Source organism: Triticum dicoccoides, chromosome 5A (assembly GCF_002162155.2).
Source record: "Triticum dicoccoides isolate Atlit2015 ecotype Zavitan chromosome 5A, WEW_v2.0, whole genome shotgun sequence".
Lineage (NCBI taxonomy): Eukaryota > Viridiplantae > Streptophyta > Magnoliopsida > Poales > Poaceae > Triticum > Triticum dicoccoides.
In genome coordinates, this window is record NC_041388.1 from 574,943,537 (window position 1) to 574,965,456 (window position 21,920).

A 21,920-nucleotide genomic window follows, 5' to 3' on the forward strand; every position below is an offset into this window, starting at 1 on the left:
AACCACCTAGCGACGACTACAAGCACCGAAGCGAGCCGAAGGAGCGCTGCCGTCATTGCCCCTCCATCGCCAGAGCCGGACATAACTTGTTGTAGTAGACAATTGGAAGTCGTTGTGCTAAGGCCTCATAGAACCAACACCCCAGAACAGCAATCACCGCCGATGAAAATAACATAGATCGGAAGGATCCAAACCAAAGACACACGAACATAGACGAGCAACGGTGAGATCCGAGCAAATCCACCAAAGATAGATCTGCCGGAGACACACCTCCACACGCCCACCAACGATGCTAGACGCACCGTCGAAACGGGGCTATGCGAGGAGACCTTTATTCCATATTCAGAGAGTCGCCGCCGTCTCGCCTTCCTAAATAGGACACAAACCTTAGCAAGATTGAAAAAAGACTAAGGCCCTGTTTGGTTCGTAAGTCCTAGGACTTTTTCTAGTCCCAACTTATAAGTCTCAAGTTCCTAAAAAGTCCCTACCTGTTTGGTTTCTGGGACTTATAAGTCTCAAGTTCCTAAAAAGTCCCTACCTGTTTGGTTTCTGGGACTTATAAGTGTCTATAAGACCATATTACAACTATAAGTCCCTATAAATCCCTCCTTGAGAGTCTTATTTCATAAGTCCCAAATACCCACTTTAAGTCCCTATAAGTCCCTCCTATTTGGTTTAGATGGAACTTATAGGGACTTTTTTAAGTCCCTAAACCAATAAGTCCCTGGAAACAAACATCCTCTAAAAATGGAGCCCTCCCGCCGGCCCTTGATAGGATCCACCGCGCCTTCATGACCCTAGGGCCACCGAAGACGAGGTGGACCTGCCCCGACACCGACGAGAGGCACGAACCCTAACTTTCTTTCTTGAAAGAGGAGGAGAAGGCGGAGCCCTGGCTCTAAGTACGTTTGACATTGCATAATACCCAAGCCTCTATTCCAGGCAAGGTTTTTGCCCCAACATTCATCTACTTGGATGAAAGTGACCCATGGTGAATTTTGAGCTTGGCACATGGTATTATTTTGGTAAATGGCTGTGTACAAACGCTTTGTGGATTCGGTGTTTAGTTTCAAATTTTTTGAACTTGTGTGCTGAATTCTTGGGTGCGGTTAGTGATTTTGCCGCTCTATGGTGAAAAATGTGCCGCTTCCATCACCTGATCTGGAGGGTTCTTGCGTTTTTTGATCGGTGCCGCTTTCATGTTTCGATCTAGAGTCTGCTTTTTGTTTCTGGTTTGCGCCGTTGTAGTCATTTGATCTCGAAACCTCGCCACATACCACCATCGCTTACGTCCTGGGGGTTATAAATAGATCGTCCTTCTTCTCATATCATTGTGCTAGGTTTTCTTTGGGTTAGCCTATACTGTTTCTATGGTATATCATTTTTCCTGTCGTAATGGACCGCGGCGTCCTGCTCGGCCTCCTCTGTCGCGGGGAGCTCTGGTTGGCCGGCGTATGTATGGAGCATGCTTCGTCCTCTGATGATCGGCCGTTGCCGCCGCTGTGCCCTGGCTGTCGGCAACTCGCTGCTGCTGCCCCGGGCCTCCTAATCTCCCTTGACCTTCTTTGCGGTGCTGGTGGGCCTGGTGAGGATCAGCCACAGCTTTGGCTCTAGCATCGCCCTGAGTCCGTCCAATCGGTCGTCCGCGGCCGACGGTGACTACGTCGAAGATGTTGTCGATTGGTTACGGGCTGCGCGGAAACCTGGTGTCCCGGCGGCCGGCGCTTGCGTATCCCCTTGGCGGGGCCATGGTCTCCGCTCGGACGTAATAGGACGCCCTGTTCGGGGATCATAGATCCTGCGACAACAACCTCTACGACAACGATGACGGCATCACCACCGCCGGATAACGATCACTTGCTAGTGCGAGCGGTGTGACAGTGGCGAGGGCGGATGCTCCTGGTGCAGCAGACAGCAAGTTGCTCTGTGGGCCGACAAGGGGTTAGGTTGCAGCGTCGAGACGGATGGGAGGCGGTGCAGCAGACAGCAGGATGGTGTCGAAGGCGGCCACACTGCGCAGGAGCGGCTGGAGCCGGAGTGGTCCGTTGTTAGCCAGGATCGGCTGTTGCTGATGATGCTGCGGGCATGTGGATGAGTACGTTGATCTCAACGTGAAACGTCCATCAGCAAGGCATGGCCTGGTGTTGCGCATTGCACTGCTATGTGATGCTGTTGAACATGAAGTGCACTCAAACTGCGATGCATGCCATGGGCGTTGTATCCCCTTGCATGGTGCGACGAGGTTTCGCATACGTCCAGGTTCGTGTGATCATCTCTCTCTCTCATATTTTTTGTGCAGCTCAACAGCGAGGGAGATTTGCAAGTGGTCAAAATTCTGGTGCTATCATTGCTATGTAATAAGACAAGGTTTCTCTTGATCCTGTTTCTTCTTGATAATCCATATAGAGATTGCTTCTGTCGATTATTTTGAAGCCTTTTCTTGTGACTAAAGGTTCAGAGATGGCCACTAACTGATTGGTGTTATTAAGCTTCAGGTTCATTTTTGTGCTCTTAAGGTATAGTATCCCTTCCATCATTGCTGCAAACATTTACTATCTGTCCTTGGTGCAGGAATTTGCAACCGTTAAACCCACGGTGGTTCCAGTGTGGGATATATTCTTCATGGTCCCGTGTCATTTGCTGCATCTGCTGTTAATTTGATGATATGGTTTTTGGGATGACCATGATTTACTCCCTTCTAATATTTGTTCTATGCAAGCATCAAGACTAAATAATATGGGTTTACCCCCTTATCATATTTGTTGTATGTAGGCATCAATACTAGACATATGGTTTTAACCCCTTCTCATATTTAATTTTTTGAACGATCCCTTCTCATATTTATTGTATGGATGCATCAAGCTATGATGAATTTGGATAACATACTATTAACTTACATAATAAGACCCTTACGGGGTGAAAAGCCGGAAGCAATTGCAAGGCATTAACAATCTGTTTTTCTTACTGAAGCTGAACAACTGCCCCATATACAAGCTCTATCATGTTAACTACTGATGTGAGCTTCCTCAGCTATCATTTCATTACGAACACAAAACCAATGGGCGGTCAAACAAGGATGCCTTGAATTGCCAAGGAATCAGAAATTTATCATGCAATATCAATATGTATTCTCTTTACGTACAATTAATGTACTGACTCTTTTCATTCAATAAAATTTTTCTTTATGAAAGATTATAGCATTTGTACCAATATAATCTTTTTACATACACCATAATATAAAATTTGAAGTGAACACATAAAAAGTGAATAAAATAATAAAATAATTGGTATATGAAGTTTAATATTATTGTACATAGAGTTTCTCACATAAAGTATCAATAGGCGCGGCGTGCCACCGCACAGGCATGAAAATTCAACATGGCTCGCTAGCAAGTAAGTACCTAACATAATGAATTTGCAAGACAAACAATGATCTTGGCGATAATATGCAATGATTTCTCCGACGTGGCACTTCTTCGCATGTACCCCAACGTCCTCAGAGAGATGATCCCATCATTACATACAAAGGAGCTAAGACACCCGTTAGACAGGTAGAGGAATTTGCAAAAGCTCTTGACTACTTCATTACAAACTATCTTACAGGGGGCTACACTAGGATGATTTAACTCAACTAGGCCATCCGCAATCATTTACTTTCATGCAGTTGTATCATTGTATATGGCATGTTCCATAGAACGGTCTCTATAATGTGCCAATAAGTAGACCTTATTATTAGCGTGTACACTTCCGTTCATCAGTATTTATCATACATGGCTGCAATAAATGTACTCATTTTCCACCTTTTAGAACTCTTTCTGGGTTTTAGTTATGCAATTTTGTCATTAAAAATATAACAATGACCTTAACGATCTGTTTAAATATAATGCATCACCAGGCGCGGCGTGCCGCGGCGCGGGCTATGCTAGTTTGATATAGCTAGGCAATTATTTGGCGAAGGCGTGAAGCCAGTAGCTAGCTACAGCTACAACATGTTGGACTAATCTGCGTCGTTTTGGACAAAGTAGTACTCTACGTACTTGTAGTACATATACAGAGAGAAGGGCGTATTTGTACGGATGCGAATTATATACGGACTGCCGTTTGGTTTTAGACTAGCATTGTCACATTTTGTCTACATTTTTATCAAGTTTGCTTAAGATTAGTTCATTAAAATAAAAGCCACACGTTGACAAGTCTAAAAGAATCTTGCCACACCTTGCTATGTGGAATCCAAATATGACTTCCTTAAAATGTGGTTTAAATCAAACACTTATTTAAATTGGTTAAACTTGTCTAATCTTAATTGTGACAATCTTTGACTAAGTTAGTCAGAAATCAAACAGCCCAGAGTTATGGGTATCCAGGCGTCCACGCCGTCCGTTGCCGAAAGCTGGCGGTCCATGAGGCCCATGCGTCCGTGTGCTCGGTCCACGCGTCCATGACCAGCACCGGTGGCCACCGATGGAGGCATCTTTGTGGCAACGTCTAGAAGGAACCCATGCCAACGCGTGGACGTTCTTCTACTCGATAGAGAGAGAAGCCTATTTTCTAGCTGAGCTCGACAAAGCTCGCTTAGTTAGATGAATATTGATCTATATTCTTTATGATTTTGCTAAGAAGTTCGGGCATATTTGAACTATACTGGTCTAATTTGTTGTATGAGTGGATAATGATTTTCTGTACGACTTAGCAACTCTATCGAGCCTAGCTGAAGCCTACACAAGTATATCAATGTGATTTGTGAAAAAAAGGCGAAAGAATAGTTCATTTTGTGCCCGCTGCGCAGCTCAGTTGGCTAGGCGCGGGAGTTAGCAGCCAACCCATCAGGGTTCAAGTCTGGGCTAGAGTGTTTGGTGTTTATGGAGTTTTCTTCTATAAAAAAATGTCAACAGACTATCTAGCCCGAGTTGGTCTCGTTTTTTATTTTGATTTGTCAAAAAAAAATTAGACACAGAGCTTGCAACAAGTGCAAGGATAGTACCAGTGATTTGTGAAATTGCGCTTGGTTCCAAACCAAACAGGCACATGAGTCCACTAGGTTCTAAATGTGAGAGGACTAGTAGTAAAACAGGCACACGCCATGAGGTTAGGCTACAATTATTGCAAAATGGAGGGTCTGCGTCCTCCGGGCAAGCGGCCGCTAGGTGTTTAGGATTTCCTGCCTCCTGCATGCACCGCTATCAATTTGCCTCGTCTCATGTAGCCTTAGAGGCATGAAAGAACGATGGATCCTGGCTCTTCTCATAGCACACATCACGAGTGTCATGAAACAACTAATGTAAATGGATAAGTGAGGGCCCGCTATGGCAGCATAGATGAACAACTCTATATTTCACATCAAACACATGCATAAGTCGTACGTCCTGGACAACAGATGCTTGAATTCCTGTTCTAGATGCATCCCAGTCCTAGACCACCAGTATGAACTTTCACCATTGACGCAATTCAAATTTCTCTTACAATTGTGTGCATGGGTGTGTCTTATCCCAAAATGAAGTCACTAAAGATGGAAATCATGGTGAGACAAATACTACCTCATACAATAGACTTTATAGTCAAGTCTACTATAGGTTTATTTTATAGCACTTACATGTTGTCTTCATATATCAATTATGCAGTGTAATGGTGGGTGGACACTAATAATAAATTTGCCGAATTTATGAAGAAACAAGCGACGGTGCAGCTGTAATATTGCTTGGTCATGAAGTGGTAGGAATTTTCAGATTAGCAACATTTGCACGTCTATGCCTTTCCATTTTAATAATACCACATACGTAATCAACCGCCTTGACTTAGTGACGGAGGAAATTTTATTGGTATATATCTACATTCATTTATACGTTCAAATCTTTTGTTTTTTGAAACGGAAATCTTATTTTGTAGGTGAAGTAGTTAATCAAGTAATCATTATGAGGAAACAAGAGTTATCGTATAATTGATACTCCCTATGTTAAAAAAACAATGTGTATGGATCTTTGTTGAAGTCAAAATTAATAAAGTTTGACCAAATTTATAGAGAAAAACATGAATATCAATAATATCAAGTAAATACAATATAAAATTATACTACTTGAATGTTAATTTTTGCTGCTACTGGTTGCATCATCAAATTGGTCCTATACATTCAGTCGGTCTTCACTTGGGGCGTGATCAGCAACACGTCATCTCCTACTGTTTTACCTATCTTTCTATTCAACAAGTAATCGAGCTGGGGTTGATTCGGTCATGGTCGATGCTACACAAGCAAAGACACATAAAACAAGTAATCGAGTTGGGGTTGATTCGGTCATAGCCGAGAAGATTTGTTTAGTTTTTTTCTTCAATGAGATGAAAATGTTTGCTGTTTTGTTAGTTAGGCAGAAAATAATTGGTCGATAAATTGGAGTACAAAAGGGTGAAAGCTAGGGTCCCAACACACACTAGGCTAGGCAGTAATCAGCCCACTAACTAATCATCAGCTAAGACACGATGAGTTGAAAGCATGACGGGCGAGACATCGACGGGTTATTAAATAAGTAAGTACTCCCTGCGTACTATAATATAAGTGCTTTCTTACACCACACTAGTGTAAAACGCTCTCATATCATGGGTCGAAGGGAGTAGTTTTTTTATATCTTATCAATCCATTGGTTACACGTGTAACAAAATGAACTGACATTGCTACAAAAAAAAACAAGATGCTTGCGGTCCTGTGATCGCTCAAACCAAATGACCTGGTGTTATGATTTGCTTCTATAACCCATGATCATTAAGAAGAAAAAATCTGGCAGTCAATAATAAAGGAGCGACGCGTAGGTCAACCTCACACGGTAGAGATTAGGTCTTTCCGTACTCACAGGTTGCCTTTGGGTATCAATTGTGCAATGCAATGTAATGAAAGGTACGCAATAGTAGTACTAGTAACATATTTGTGAAATTATGAAGAAACAGATGGCAATGCAGCTGGAGTATTAAACATGAGATGAGACCAACCAAGACAAGCTCTTGGTGGCATATTTCAAATAGAAGGTGCATTAAGGATGTGTCATTTTCCATGCATGATGATATGAGTTGGCATTGGGTATATAGAGGATTGGTGTTATTAAAAACAATTAGTTACTACCTCTGTCCCTTAATATAAGATGTCTTTGCAAATAGAAGTATTTTTCGGATCATCCACTAGTACTTGTAGGTAGTGAATAATTAGGAAAGCAGCCCATATGAGATCACATCTAAACCTCATCCAGACATGCTAGTATATTCGTTTGATAAGGAGACTGGATTTTTTTGAAGTACCTTAGTATCGTTGCGACATTGTTTAATTTGCTATCGCTAGGCAATCATTAGGCAAAGGCGTCAAGTCACAAGCTAGCTACAACATCTTGGACTGAAGAAATGAACTCCTCCACTGCGTCACTGCCCCACTCCACTACACTATTATCAGAAAAAGAAAAGCAAACACAATTATTGATGTGCATTCTACAAGCCCAAACTCATCTAGGACATGGTCACGTGAATGCCGAACGCAACTGTAGCTGGCGCAGTGACGCGAGCCATACCATCTGCTGGTTAGACAGGAAAATATCCAGTGTTACGGCCGCTCACATGATACGCTGGCGCAGCGACGCAAGCCATACCATCTCCTGGTTAGACAGACAAGGAGCCAAGTGATCACCAGCGGCAACATGATCCACCTGTTCTGGTTACAATAAGAAAACAATCAAATGTTAACTACAAATGCAATAAATAAGTCTGGCTAGACAGCTAACTGGTAAACTCGACTGCCTACAACGAGAAAATTGGGTCGAGTGATATAAAGGGACCGTACCTTAAAAACTCATCCATGTATGCGCTACAGAGTCGCGCCGGCGGCCATACCGACTGCTGTTGGTGCCCCTCTCGGACACGCTCCTCCGCAACATGGTCTCAGCCCCAGCCTCTGTACATACATGCCTCCGGTCGCATTGGATGAGCATGAACTGGGTAAGGACGCGCTTCATGCTTGGCCATAGATATGCTTAAGGACTCGTGTAGGGAACACGAGTTTCAACACCATAAAAATATCCTCTCAATGGACCGAGTCACGGATATGTTTGATGATTTTGTCTTTCGTTAAAGAGGGATCCTGTAATACCTTCAATGCCCATTCAGCCAGGCTTTCTCCTCCTCCAACGCCCTCAGCAACCATGTCGGTTGTTAGCTCTAGCAGAACCACACCAAAACTATAGATATCGGCCCTCTAGAGCTTGCCCCTCCATTGTACTAATAGTATTTTGCAAAATTTGCATTCAGTTAGATCTCAACAGAAACGTTTGAGATGCCTTGCTGGATTTGAGATTCTCATCAGGGGCCATGTACCCGTGTATCCCAAAAATGGCTGACCTGTGGTGGGACTGGCGTGGGTTGACAACCATTCGGGCAAGCCTAAAGTCGACGATCTTGGCATGGAACTCTGGGTCAAACAAAATGTTGCCTGACTTGATGTCCCGATGGATAATAGCTTGTCTGCACTCTTTGTGGATGTAGTTGAGGCCCCTGGATGCATCAATAGCAATGGTCAGCTTTGTCAGCCAGTCCAATGGTGCAGGGGCGCCCTTGCGGTCATGATGGTGCAGCCAGTCGTCGAGGCTGCCCTTCTTCATGTGTTCGTAAACAAGCAGCTTGGCATCTTAGCTGGAGATGCTGCAAAGCAACTTGATCATGTTCTTGTGATTGATGCTCCCCAATGTCTTCACCTCCGAGTCAGACTGCTTGTGGTGTAGATTTCTCATGTTGCATACCTTCTTAACAACCATTATTCTGCTGCTGCGATCCTCAATGAGACCATGAAGGCTAGGGTGGTGGACACGGTACACCTTCCCAGACCCTCCACTGCTGATAATGTTCTCCTCAAATATGTTGTTGAGCACGCCGGATTCCGTGAAGTCCAAAGGTTTGAATGGTGTCATTTTCTAATCAGTCACAACTTCTTTCAGCACTTGTGTGTTCTTCTGATGCTGGAAGAGCAACCGTATGATGATGCTCATGCAAGTGATGACAGTGACACCGAGCACTAACAAGATTATCATATGCTTCTAGAGGTGGGTGCCTCCATGGCATTTTGGGAGATTTATCCTCGATCCCCACTTAGCACAAAGCCCACGGTTTCGAAGGAAGCCACAATTGCACTTTGTAGAGAGAGGGGCATCTTTCCATTGAGTTGGTCATAAATGACAAACTGAGGGATGCAATTGAATGGTTGCCAAAGTCAGGCGGAATATTGCATGTTATCTCGTTGTTGGACAAATCAAGGATTACCAGTGATGAAATAATCTCACTGCTCTATGCCGGTATTGCACCTGATATACGATTGTTGCTGAGGTCAAGTGATTTGAGATTCTGCAACAATTCAATTGATGTTGGTATGGATCCAGATATCTTGTTCGCACTTAGTGACAATTCAGAAAGCATGTGGAGGTTGCTTCTGTTGACAGGTAGCTCTCCCGAGAGTTGGTTATTCTACACCATCAACACCAATAGCCCAGTCTGATATGTCGGGATCGAGTCGGACAAGTGGTTGTTCTGCATCTCACTTCGAGAGATATTCGAAGATATATCTTTTGGCACAGTGCTAGCGAAGTTTTGTCAGATATTAGCAATGTATGTACCAATGGCAACCACCATATATTCACCAGAAACTTCCCAGAGAAGTCGTTGTTGTCAAGCATAATGTTATCCAGCAATAGGCAGTTGCCAATGCTTCAGGAGCTCACTGGAGAAGATGTTGTTAGAAACTACAATGTTGAATAGTTTCTCATGGGCGCATAACCTGCTCCGATAGTGAGCTAGAAAAGTTGTTGCGGTCCTCAAAATTTCTGAGCGACGAGTGCTTCCCAAGTTGTTGTGGTACCTCACTCGAGATCATATTGTCAAACAACTGGATGTATTGGAGTTTGGGAATGAGGCCAATGCTTCCGAGGATGGGGCCTAGGAACTCGTTGTTGTATAGGATGATAATGGTTAGTCTATTGAGAGTCCCAAAGTCTTATGGTATGCAACCAGTGAGTTTGTTTGCCCACAAGTCTATTTTAATCAAATTCACCACAATGATGCTGCACGACAACTTCCTGTTGAGTCCACTATCATAAAAGTATAAGATCTCGAGCTTTTGGTGCTGCCAGATCCAAACAAGGATCGAACCACTGACTTGCTGCGCAACATGTACAAAATGGTTAGTTCCTTTAGGCTTGAGAATGCCTCTGGAATCTCGCCGGTTAAGCCATTCGTGTCAAGAAGTAGGTTCTGAAGTGCCTAATGCTTGGCCATCGCCGTCGGCAAAACACCACAAAAGTTGTTGTTAGTCAGGTAGAGATGCTTCATAGATGGTGATAGCCGGCTGATATCTTGAGGAAGCACTCAATGGAAGCCGTTGTAGTAGATATCATGGTACCGTAGCCAGGAGTAGGCGTAGAACGTAATGCCAGGGAATCTCCCAGTGAGCCTGTTGTATGAAACGTCGAGGTGGATCAGGTACTTGAGGTTGCACATAGATGGAGGGATGTTCCTGATAAAATTCTAATGCTTGAAGGAAAGCCCCGTAACTAGGCCTCCACCTACTGCCACGCAGCTGACACCAGCCCAGTCAGCTGTGTGGAAAGCGGTGGAGGCCTATTTATGGGGCTTTCATTCAAGCCTTTGAATCTTACCGGCAACATCCCTCCATCTATGTTCAACCTCAAGTACCCGATCCACCTTGACTTTTCATACAACAAGTTCACTGGGAGATTCCCCGGCATCACGCTCTACACCCAGTCCTGGCTTCGATACCTTGATCGATCTCTCCTATAATGGCTTCCATGGATTCCCTCCTCAAGAAATCAGCCGGTTATCACCATCTATGAAGCACCTCAACCTAACTAACAACAACTTTATTGCAGTTCTGCCAATGCTGATGGCCGAGCTTTCGGCACTCCAGAACCTAATTCTCAACACGAATGACCTTCACCGACGAGATTCTAGAGGCATTCTCAAGCCTAAAGGAACTAACCATGTTGGACCCATGGGGCAACAAGCTTAGTGGTTCAATCCATGTCTGGATCTGGCAGCACCAAAAGCTCGAGATCTTGTACTTGTATGACAATGGACTCACCGAGGAGCTGTCGTGCAACATCACTACGGTGAATTTGATTAAGATAGACTTGTCGGCAAACAAACTCACTGGCTGCATACCAGAAGACTTTGGGACTCTTAAGAAACTAACCATTATCATCCTATACAACAATGAGTTCATAGGCCCCATCCCTAGAAGCACTGACCTCATTCCCAACCTCCAATACATCTAGTTTTTCGACAATATGCTCTCGGGGTGAGGTGCTACAAGAACTTGGGAAGGACTCGCCGCTTGGAAATATTGAGGTCTACAACAAAAACTTGTGTAGCTCACTACTGGAGGAGTTTTGCGCTCATGGGAAACTATTCGACATAGTAGATTCTAACAACGGTTTCTCCGGCAAGCATTGGCAACTACCTCTCACTGGATAATATTATGCTCGGTAACAACTTCTCAGGGAAGTTTCCGATGAATATATGGTGGTTGCTATTGGTGCATACAGTGCTAATATCGCACAACTTCACTAGCACTATGACAAAACATATCTTCGAATATCTCTCGAATTGAGATGCAAAACAACCACTTCTCCGACTCGATCCCGACGTTTGGAACTAGGTTATTGGTGTTGATGGTGCATAATAGCTAACTCTCAGGAGAGCTATCTGTCAACATGAGCAATCTCCACAAGCTTTCTGTATTTTCACTAAGTGGGAACAAGATACCTGGATCCATACCAACATCAATTAAATTGTTGCAAAATCTCAAATCACTTGACCTTAGCAACAATCATATATCAGGTGCAATACCGTCATGGATCATTGAGACAATTTCATCACTGGTAGTCCTTGATTTGTCCAACAACGAGCTAACAGGCAAAATTCTGCCTGACTTTGGCAACCATTCAATCGTGTCCCTCAATTTGCCATTTAACCAACTCAATGGGGATGTGTCCCTCTCTCTGCAAAGTGCAAAGTACAACCACAACTTCCATGAAAATCGTGGGCTTTGTGACAAGCGGGACTCGAGGATAAATCCGCCAAAATGCCACAGAGGCACCCACCTCCAGAAGTGTGTGATAATCTTGTTAGTGCTTAATGTCACGGTCATCATCACTTCTATGAGCATCATCATATGGCTGCAGTTCCGGCGCCGGAAGAACACACAAGTGGTGAAAGAAGTCGTGACTGATTGGAAAAGGACACCATTCACACCTTTGGACTTCATGAAATCCGACGTGGTCAACAACATATCTGAGGATAATTTTATCATCAGCGACGGTCTGGAAAGGTGTACCGTGTCCACCTCCTAGCCTTGATGGTGGCACTAAGGACCGCAACAGCAAAATAGTGGTTGTCAAGAAGATATGCAACACGGGAAATCCGGACCACAAACAACTCAGCTCGAAGGTGAAGACATTGGGCTCAATCACAAGAACATCACTAAGCTGCTCTGCATAATCTCCAGCTAAGATGCCAAGCTGCTTGTTTATAAGCACTTGGAGAAGGGCAGCCTTGACGACTGGTTGCACCACCGTTACCGCGAGGGCGCCCCTACACCATTGTACTAGCTGAGGAGGCTGACCATCGCTATTGATGGCCAAGCCTCAACTACATCCACCAAGAGTGGGGAGATGCTATTATCCATCGGGACATCAAGTCAGGCAACATTTTGCTTGACCCAGAGTTCCATGCTAAGATCGCCGACTTTGGCCTTACTCGAATGATTATCAACCCAGGCCAGTCCCACAACATGTCAACCATTTGTGTTACACACGGGTACATGACCCCCTGATGGGTCTCAAATCCATCAAGGAATCTCAAACATTTTCATCAAATGATAACTAAATACGAATTTTGCAGAATACTTTCAGTACAATGGAAGGGCGAGCGAGAAGACTAACATCTATAGTTTTGGTGTCGTTCTGCTAGAGCTGACAATCGGCGTGGTTGCCAAGGGCACTGGAGGTGGAGAAAGCTTGGTTGAATGGGCATGGAAGGTATTACAGGATGCTATTTAACCAAAGAAAAAATGGACAAGCATATCCGCGACTTGGCTCACTTGGAGGATATCTTTGTGGTGCTAAAACTCGGTGTATCCTACACAGTCCTCAGGCGCATCTGCATCTACACGGAGCACGTCCTTACCCGGCTCATGCTCAACCAGTGTGACTGGAGGCACATACGTACATAGGCTGGGGCTAAGCCCATGTTGTGGAGCAGCTTTTGTCATCCTTATTTACATAGCTCTCGTCACAATACTGTATTAAAAAATATATAGTTTAACTTCTCCGATGCCAAGAAAAAATTGTAACACTGATGGGCAAGGAAGAAGACATGTATATGAATGTCATAATACATAAAGTACAGTGCAGATCATAGGTAGGTAATATTTACCGTGGTTTCCAGGAATCATAAAACATTGTGGTCAGCTACACTGCCTGAGCTCAGAAACTCCAAGAGGAAGTTCAGGTTTTTCCAATGTTACGTGTTCAGGCGTATACCAAGCAGGAGGCTGGAGAGCATACTCAAAAGGGCAGAAAAAATCAAAATCCAATATAACAAGCTGGCAAAGATAATTAATATGTGGCATCATCCATGTATGGAATGCAACTCGTGATAAACTAGCATATGACAAGCAAAACATTTACTAGTCATTAATCAGCAAACATGAACTGAAAACTTCAAGTGATGTAAATGATCAAAGTATGCACACCATGTTCAACTCTTCAGTACCCTATTTTCTTATCTGCTAGACAAACATGTGAAAAAAGACAAATAAAGTGGTCATCATCATGTCCAACTCTTCAGTACCCTAATAAGTAATAATGAGCTCAGGATATCTTACCCAGTCACACCATGTTATTCACTAAAGCATATTCATGTGACATATAGGTAATAAACTCTTCAGTACCATGGCTCGCCAACAACCATTGGCATTTTGTTAAGGGGCTATGGACGTTGAATACCATATTATAGTTCTACGTAGATGAAACCATGACGAACATATTGCATTTCCTTTTCATCACCATAAGTTCCCTCTGAAGATGACAGAATGCAAACTTATCTGTTGACTTGTTTATATAATACAACAACAACGACGACAAAGCCGTTAGTCCCAAACAAGTTGGGGCAGGCTTGTTGACTTGTTTATAATACATCAAAAAGAAATTCTACCAGATGGATGTGTGCAGACAGTAGGCATACCCAGTTGACCGCTCCACGACATAATTGGCCATGTAAAGACCAATGAATGTATCCCACAAAGAGTAGACAGGTGAAATGATGTTGGAGCGTTCGGATCCATTGAAAGCTAACTTGAGCAAACATACAAGATAACAATAAAGCAGTAAATAAACCAAAGAGATATCCAAGCATGAACAGAAGGTGAAGTATACTAACTTCTCCATAAATGGCCCATTTCGATAGAAGTGGATAATCACTGGCAGAGCCAACCGGAGCAAACCAGGGCGAGCAAATATGATCTTTAAACTTATGCATACTCCATAGCTTTGAAATCAGTGTATTGTACTCATTTTGCTTTATCCACAGTGAAAATGCAGTTCTATGATCAATAGATTTGTCCCTTGAAAGGGTCCTGTTACCACAGTGGTCGTAGAACACGTAGCAAGCTATACTTACCACCTGTGATGTGACAGAAAATGCAAATCTTAGAAAAATCACAAGTATCTAAGAGAACATGAACGGAACACCTGAATCATTGTATGCCAAAAAACTTACTGCGCAATTTTTGATTATAGTAAGCATCTCTGGCTTTTTCTCTGCCATGCGAGAAACAAGATCCAAATACCAGAGTCCAAGAAATATGACGTGGAAGATGATTAGAGAGGAAATATAAACAGCGAGGAAGAGGGAAAGATTCATCCTCAAATCCAACCCCATTGACTGAAAACTAGGGAGATGCCATAATGCTGCCAAGAATATCCAAGCAACGTACCTGTATTCAGAAATAGCATCAGGGAACTTGTACATCTTGTTTTGCTTCCAATTATCTTTTCAAAGACTCCCGAGATTGCTTACCAGCGACTAAAGTGTGAATAGTGTGGCTTGATAGTCTTCCTAATCATGAAATGTCTCGAATGCTCATGTGGGTATGGGTATCCATGAGTCAGAATGGTCCTAACCCTCTCCATTAGAAGGGATTCAACCAGACGACCAGAGGGCTGCTTATGGAGCTTTTCTCTGACCACAAAAATACTCTCAGTAAGTTAGTGATAGTTCATACTCCTAGTGAAAGCAAGCAGAGTGGGCCCTCTCTCACTGGTGAAAATTCCAGAACCGTGGCCAGATCTGCATAAAGAAACAATTGTCACAATCTGACTAAATGGCGATAAACCTGCAGAACAGCAATATCAAGACTAACTTCTGAAAGAAGTCCCAAGCTACAAAGTGGACATACGGGGATATCCTACAAATTTATCTCAGTAGCTCCAAAGTAAATCATGTAAATACTTAATTCGCTTACATAAAACGAATACGAGGAGATAGAGACAAAGGAACCAAAAAAAAGTATGCGTAGACAAACTGCAGGAGCCCATTAAGCACATGGATTCCATGGGAACGGCAGGCAGGCAATCATAACCAGGGGCAAAACACAACTACTCTTAGTCAAGGTAGCTCTACCAGGACGAAACTTCTCCCAGAAACACATAACTGAAAACATCCACTGCCCGGTAGTGCAGTAAATGTTCATAGCCAGGCCGGTAAATCTAGGAAACTACAGCGAACAAAGGACAAATTTGGCTGCCCAAATTGATATGTAAAGGAAGTCATAAGTTTTTCATATAGGGTTTTTTTTTGATCTGAGAATTAGGAGGGTTTCGGCAGATGGCTCGGCGCAGAGGAAGAAATATTTTGCACACACGTACTGGGTGTTCTCTTGGGTCTCCGCCACTGATTCCAGATGCATCTCATTCATGTATATAAATCTGAGTCTATTTAGAGATTCCAATATGGACTACATACGAAGCAAAATGTACTCCCTCCGTCTCATAATATAAGAGCGTTTTTAACACTACCTTAGTGTCAAAAACGCTCTTATATTATGGGACGGAGGGAGTAGTTCATATTGAAATATCTAAAAAGACTTATATTTAGGTACAGAGGGAGTAGAAGTTATGCAGAGTATCCTCTGTATAGTGCCACAGGCACACAGTAAACAGGTAGTACCCTGACCATGTTGGCATGACATCCTACAAGTTATCTCAGCAGCCCGACACTAAAGCATGTAGTACTCCCTCCGTAAACTACTATAAGAGCGTTTAGATCACTACTTATATTAGTTTACAGAGGGGGTAAATACTAACAGCCATCCATCCCATATGCAATATATAAACGAATCCCAGGAGGGGAAACTGGATACAGAGACAAGAGAACCAAAAAAAGATACTCTAGTTAGGAGAGACAAACTGCAGGAACGCATTAAGCACATGCACATGGATCCCATGGGAAAGGGATAGGAGGCAATCATTAGGAGAGCCAGAAACCTAGCCTTAATCAAGACATTATTATGAAGCAAAGGCAGATCTAAAAGGATGGGATTTGTCCCCCACCCCGCAATTTCCCCCTGAAATCTTTGATAAGACCACGGCTACATAGAAGAAAGAAGTCAAACTCTGAAAGCATATCCACTGTCCAGCACTTGCAGCAAAATGGACATGGCCAAGCCAACAAATCTTCTACTCCCTCCGATCCAAATTAATTGATGCAACTTCAGCACTATCATCTTTGTACTAAAGTTGTAGTACTAAAGTCGCGTCGATTAATTTAGATCGGAGGGAGCAGTAGGAAATTACATTGTGCAATGAGGTCTGTGCTCTAGTACAAGAAACTACAGAGAACAAAGGGACAAATCTGGTTGGCCAAAAGAGACAGACAAATAAAGGGGGTAGCAAGTTTGTTTATATATAGTCCCTCTGTCCCCATAGTATAAGATCTTATACATGTTGGATGTAATAAAATCTTATATTATAGGACGGAGGTAGTAATAGACAGACAGTATCTAGGAGAGGAACACAGATGGCTAGCCTTTTTGTTTTCCCCTGATGATATGCCGGCGACGAACACGAGAAAGCGGAGCGAGTAAACAACACAGGTATCCAGGAGGGAAACTGCAGGTATGAGTCAACTAAACTGGAACCAGAACTGAATTCGCGCGCGCGTGCACACAAGCAATCGCAGCAGGAAAGGGAGGCGGCTTACCAAGTAATGATCCGGCCGGGTAGGGGACGAACGGCCTCTGGCCTGCGGCGAAATTCGGGAAGGTGGGGAGATCTTTGGCAGCGGAATCTGCCCGAGTTTACTCCCCGCTGCCGCTGCGCCTCTCTTGTAGCTTGCTGGCTGCGGTGGCGGGACAGTGGTGTCACGTCCGAATAAAGCAGCAGCGTCCGGAGCCCAACCCACTAATCTCCAAACCTCACCGACTTTTCTGCCATGTCCCAAACTCTCTTGACTTTTGGTACAGGATACAGCAAGGATTCATTGGGTGGGACGAGATGAGGGAACAATACAGTAGGTGAGATGCTGAGAGAACAGGAGGGGAAAGTTCAGAGCCTCTCCTGCTAATCCACATCTACTCTAGACTCTAGACTTATACCCATGGAAGCTTTATTCATCTTCCTTTTTGCGCACATGGCTTGTCTCGCCATTATTCTCCCCATGCATGCCACCTCTCCTCTCCTCTCTCGCACCGCACTGATTTCATGCATGTTTTTCAGCTTTTGTACTCGGCGAAAATGCATACCGCCTGATCCCGAAGGTAAAGGATAGCCAAATGATTCAACTTGTTCACAGCATTAGTAGTAATCTTTATAAACAAAGTATTCCTGGCCTTCTATTTTTTTATGTTTCCTACTGTTTGACCCGTTTGCAGGTTTTTACAAGGGAATTAGTCCAGGTGTTACTGGTTCGCTTGCCACAGCAGCTACAACATATTTTGCTGTTATTCACTAAGACATGGCTGGAGCACGCTAATCCCAATCTAAGAGGTCATTTTTTTTATAGAAAAGGAGGTTATCCCCCGGCCTCTGCATTCGAAAGATGCATGCGGCCAATCTAAGAGGTCATTGGTCTCACTTTATTGCTAGAGGAACTGATGAGAACTTTGGTGGCACTTTGCTTTGGCATTGTAATGTACCTGGTTACGTAAACTCTATGCTGGCTAGCGATAAAATGCTTTGGAGCATTGTTTTCAGACTTTCAGCGTGTTCGCTATCTGGATGGGACTCCTGGGTCTAGTTCCTCGTGTCCAATCCTTGTTTGTGTTGTTCATTGCAACTATGTACAGGGTATTCTCTTCTAGTAATAAATTCAGATGCAACTCTTCGAAACTTCTGATGTAATATTTTTATTTTGTTTGGTTCAGTGGTTGTGAATTGGTTGCAGAAATTTGCCAATTCGTTAAATCTTGCCATGGCCAGGTATAAATTATGTAAATATTCATACAAACCAATATCCCTTGATATTGCAGGCTGAGAAGAATCCAAATCCCAGTATATTCCATACCACCAATTCAGTTAAATCTTGCCATGATCCAACTCTTCAACTGACTCAACTGACATGATAGAAGTTACAACAACAATAACTACCAGGTTGTCTTTTAATACTCCCTCCGTCCGGAAATACTTGTCGGCAAAATAGATGTATCTAGATGTATTTTAGTTCTAGATACGTCCATTTTCATTCATCTTTATGACAAGTAATTCCGGACGGAGGAAGTACTTGATTAAACTATCAAATTGGTCATCTGACCTTTACTCCTCTGTTAGTGACAAGATAATATGCTTGTCGTCGGTGGCTGTTGTTGGGGACTCCACTTAGCGCTGGCCAGCTCATGTGGTTCATAGGGCTGGGCGTGCACTGCTTCCTAGTGCAGGGAGACGTAAGGAGCGACTAGATGTTACTCCTCAACTTTGTGTTGCTAGCATATTTCCCATGTGGCCCTCACTTGTCACCTGTCAATTACACAGAGGATGTCTATCATTGAGAGCCTGTCTATCATATAGATGCGTCTGTTTGAGCTTGAACTCATATTCATGTTCCTGGGCTTGAATTTGTATCCCTGATGTATCCCATTCATGCTACTAATATCGAATCCTCCGATGAACTATTGATACGCTCTATCCAGCATCATCCTCATGTTCGCAGCTAGTTAATATCCCATATGCATCCAACTCAACTAGACGAGAGGCGTTCATCCGTGCTATGGTACATGAAGCTTGAAAGCCAAACTACGAATCTAGTGACGGGTCATTGTGTGTAGCAGTAGCAGTGCAAGCATATATCATGTGACAGCACTACCATCAAAAGAAGATAATAAGTTGAAATAATTTTTTTGAGCTACTTGTATCAACTTTAAGTAAAAAAAATTGAAGTTGGTGAACTACTTTTGTTCTTTTTAACAAATTGGTTATGTGCATCAACTTTGTTGGTACACCCCCTTTTGAAAAAAAAATGAAGGATACAATTTTGAGTGTCTACCAATACGACAGAAAACTAGTTGATAAGGTACGTGTAACGGTAGAAATGTAAGTAGGTGCAAGAAGCAACTAGCGATGACCGATGACTGATCAATCACCTACTGCTGATATGTATATTGTGACTCCGATACTATAAAACAGACTTGTATATTAAACATTCTTTTAGTTATTTGAGCCTTCCAAATTTAACCTATAACAAAATAGTGTGCATAAATTGTTTCATGTAGCATTACACACTTGATGCCGAACAAGTAGCATGAACTTGTGCATCCAGCAAGCATGCATAGAACAACATCACATGCTAGCTAGTAGCAAGGGCCGAGTCAGGATTTAGACATAAGGGAGGCAAGATATTGGTGAAGTCATTTTTTGTCCTCACAAACTACTCAATAGTTTATATCTAGCTATAGCTAAGGCTTGCCAAGACAGTAGATTCACAATTTTTTTCTTGAAGTTGGAGCTTGTCTAGCTATAGCTAATTTGGTTCATAATTCTACGTGCCAAGTAGACGAATATCATAATCAAACTACTCCGTAATATTACATGAATTAAATGCCTTGCTACAAAACATTATCAAAAGGAATTTAAGATATACGAACTATAACAATCATTGTATAACCAAATTGATGGCTTAATGACTTTTAGCATGTATCTATACAGGTTTAATGAAAAATCAACAGTGATAGGATTTTTTTTGTTATATTAAGATTTTTTTATCAATGTTGCTAGAATACATACCTAGAGAAAATCTAGCCCGTGCCCATCCCCTCTACTGCTAGGAGAAACCTGATTGCTTAGTCATCTTTGGCAGCCATGCAACAACCATCTGTGCTTACCAATGTTCAACGAGGCATCGACTGGTCCGAGCTTTCAAACGATCGCGGATGCCTATGACCTAATGCGGTGATGCATCACAAATCAGACAATAAAAAATAGGTAATCTAATGTATAAGTTCGACATGTTACAACATGAGAGTTGAGAGAAATTAGTAGACAACATGATGTGTTAGCCTTTGTTGGTTCATTGGCAGCCTAAAGAGTTGATGACTGAATCAACCTCCATATTAAAGAATTGAAGGTTAGCGAAAGCAGAGTGGAACTATATCTCGCATTCAACGAGATGGTAGGACGTCTTGCGTTAAGCATCTACAGTTCCGGGCCGGCCCAATAGTGCACCTTTATAAGAAAGGGAGAAGAAAAAGGCGAGCAACCCTGGAATCGAACACAGGACTTTGGCATGATAGGCAGCGCTGCAAGCCAGTGAGTTAGCGACGGCTACGGCTTTGCGGAAAATAGTAGGGCGCAACCTACTTAAGGGGAAAAGAGTCGGTTTTCGATTGGGTTTTCAGTTTTTTTCCTTTGTTTTTTCACCGATTTTTCTTCGTTCCTTTCTCCAATTACATTTTTTTGGTTCTTTATTTTTCTTTGGTTTTCTTTATTTCCTTTCATGGTTCTCATAGTTTTTTCTTTTTATTTGTTTTGCTTCATTTTTCTTTGTTTCTTTCTTGGTTTTTTTCCTTTCTTTTTAGTTTTCTTCATTTTTCTTCGGTTTTCTTTTGTTTCTTTCTTGTTTTCATCTATTTTTCTTTTTATTTCCCCTCTGTTTTCCTTGTTTTTCAATAGACATTTTTGGTATATATGTAATCAAATTTTCTAATAGACGCTTAACATTTTCCAAATACAAGTCCAATACTTTTTTGAATACATGATCAACTCTTTTTAAATCCTTGATTAACATTTTTAAATTACAACATTAAATTTTTTAATACATAGTAAACATTTTCTCTATACATTTTTTAAAATGTTTAACTAACACTATTCAAAGGAAATATAAACATTTTTGAAATACTTGTTCAACATTATTTAAAATGCTTGATTAAATTTTTTATATACATGATAAAAAAATCACCATTTTTAAGTACATGGTCGACATTTTTTCTATACACATTTAACATTTTCCAAATTATTTATTAATATTTTATTTTATTTTCAAAAGCTTGATTAACATTTGGATATACATAATCACATTTTTCTCATCATTTTTAATTTATGGTCAACATTTTTTCTATACATATTTAACATTTTTTAAATGCTTGATTAACGTTTTCAAATAATTATTCAACATTTTTTAAAATGCTTGATTAAATTTTTTTATATACCTGATCAATTTTTTTCATACATACTGTTTTTTGTATACATTTTTCGTATATGTGATAAACTTTTTCTCTATACATATTTAACATTTTTCAAATGCTTGGTCAACATTTTGAAATGGTTTTTCATAGTGATTTTTGTTATTTAAAATATTTTAAAGTAGAAAAAAAATAAAAAAATAAACGAAGAAATGAAAACAGAAAA

The 21,920-nt window shown here is 42.0% G+C and overlaps 2 protein-coding genes and 2 pseudogenes across 7 annotated transcripts; 1 reads left to right on the forward strand and 3 right to left on the reverse strand.

The window, feature by feature from the left end:
• Window positions 1-7,212: 7,212 nt before the first annotated feature.
• On the reverse strand, window positions 7,213-8,948 carry LOC119302950 (probable serine/threonine-protein kinase PBL25). The gene is made up of 3 exons (XM_037580015.1): window positions 8,760-8,948; window positions 7,808-8,615; window positions 7,213-7,678 (listed from the first exon to the last, which is right to left on the reverse strand). Exons 1-2 carry the CDS (start codon window positions 8,925-8,927, stop codon window positions 8,268-8,270), a joined length of 516 nt encoding a protein of 171 aa, XP_037435912.1. The 5' UTR covers window positions 8,928-8,948; the 3' UTR covers window positions 7,213-7,678; window positions 7,808-8,267.
• A 721-nt stretch (window positions 8,949-9,669) lies between these two features.
• LOC119302948 lies at window positions 9,670-10,338 on the reverse strand (annotated as a pseudogene).
• A 517-nt stretch (window positions 10,339-10,855) lies between these two features.
• On the forward strand, window positions 10,856-13,085 carry LOC119302949 (annotated as a pseudogene).
• A 123-nt stretch (window positions 13,086-13,208) lies between these two features.
• On the reverse strand, window positions 13,209-17,628 carry LOC119302947. Of its 6 annotated transcripts, none has more exons than XM_037580012.1 (7): window positions 17,287-17,628; window positions 15,106-15,375; window positions 14,806-15,022; window positions 14,467-14,709; window positions 14,272-14,377; window positions 13,462-13,579; window positions 13,209-13,325 (listed from the first exon to the last, which is right to left on the reverse strand). In XM_037580012.1, exons 2-6 carry the CDS (start codon window positions 15,216-15,218, stop codon window positions 13,557-13,559), a joined length of 702 nt encoding a protein of 233 aa, XP_037435909.1. In that variant the 5' UTR covers window positions 15,219-15,375; window positions 17,287-17,628; the 3' UTR covers window positions 13,209-13,325; window positions 13,462-13,556. The 6 variants fall into 6 exon arrangements, with proteins under 6 accessions (XP_037435909.1, XP_037435908.1, XP_037435911.1 ...); XM_037580011.1 differs by having other exon boundaries at window positions 14,272-14,381; XM_037580014.1 differs by lacking the exon at window positions 14,272-14,377.
• Window positions 17,629-21,920: the final 4,292 nt, after the last annotated feature.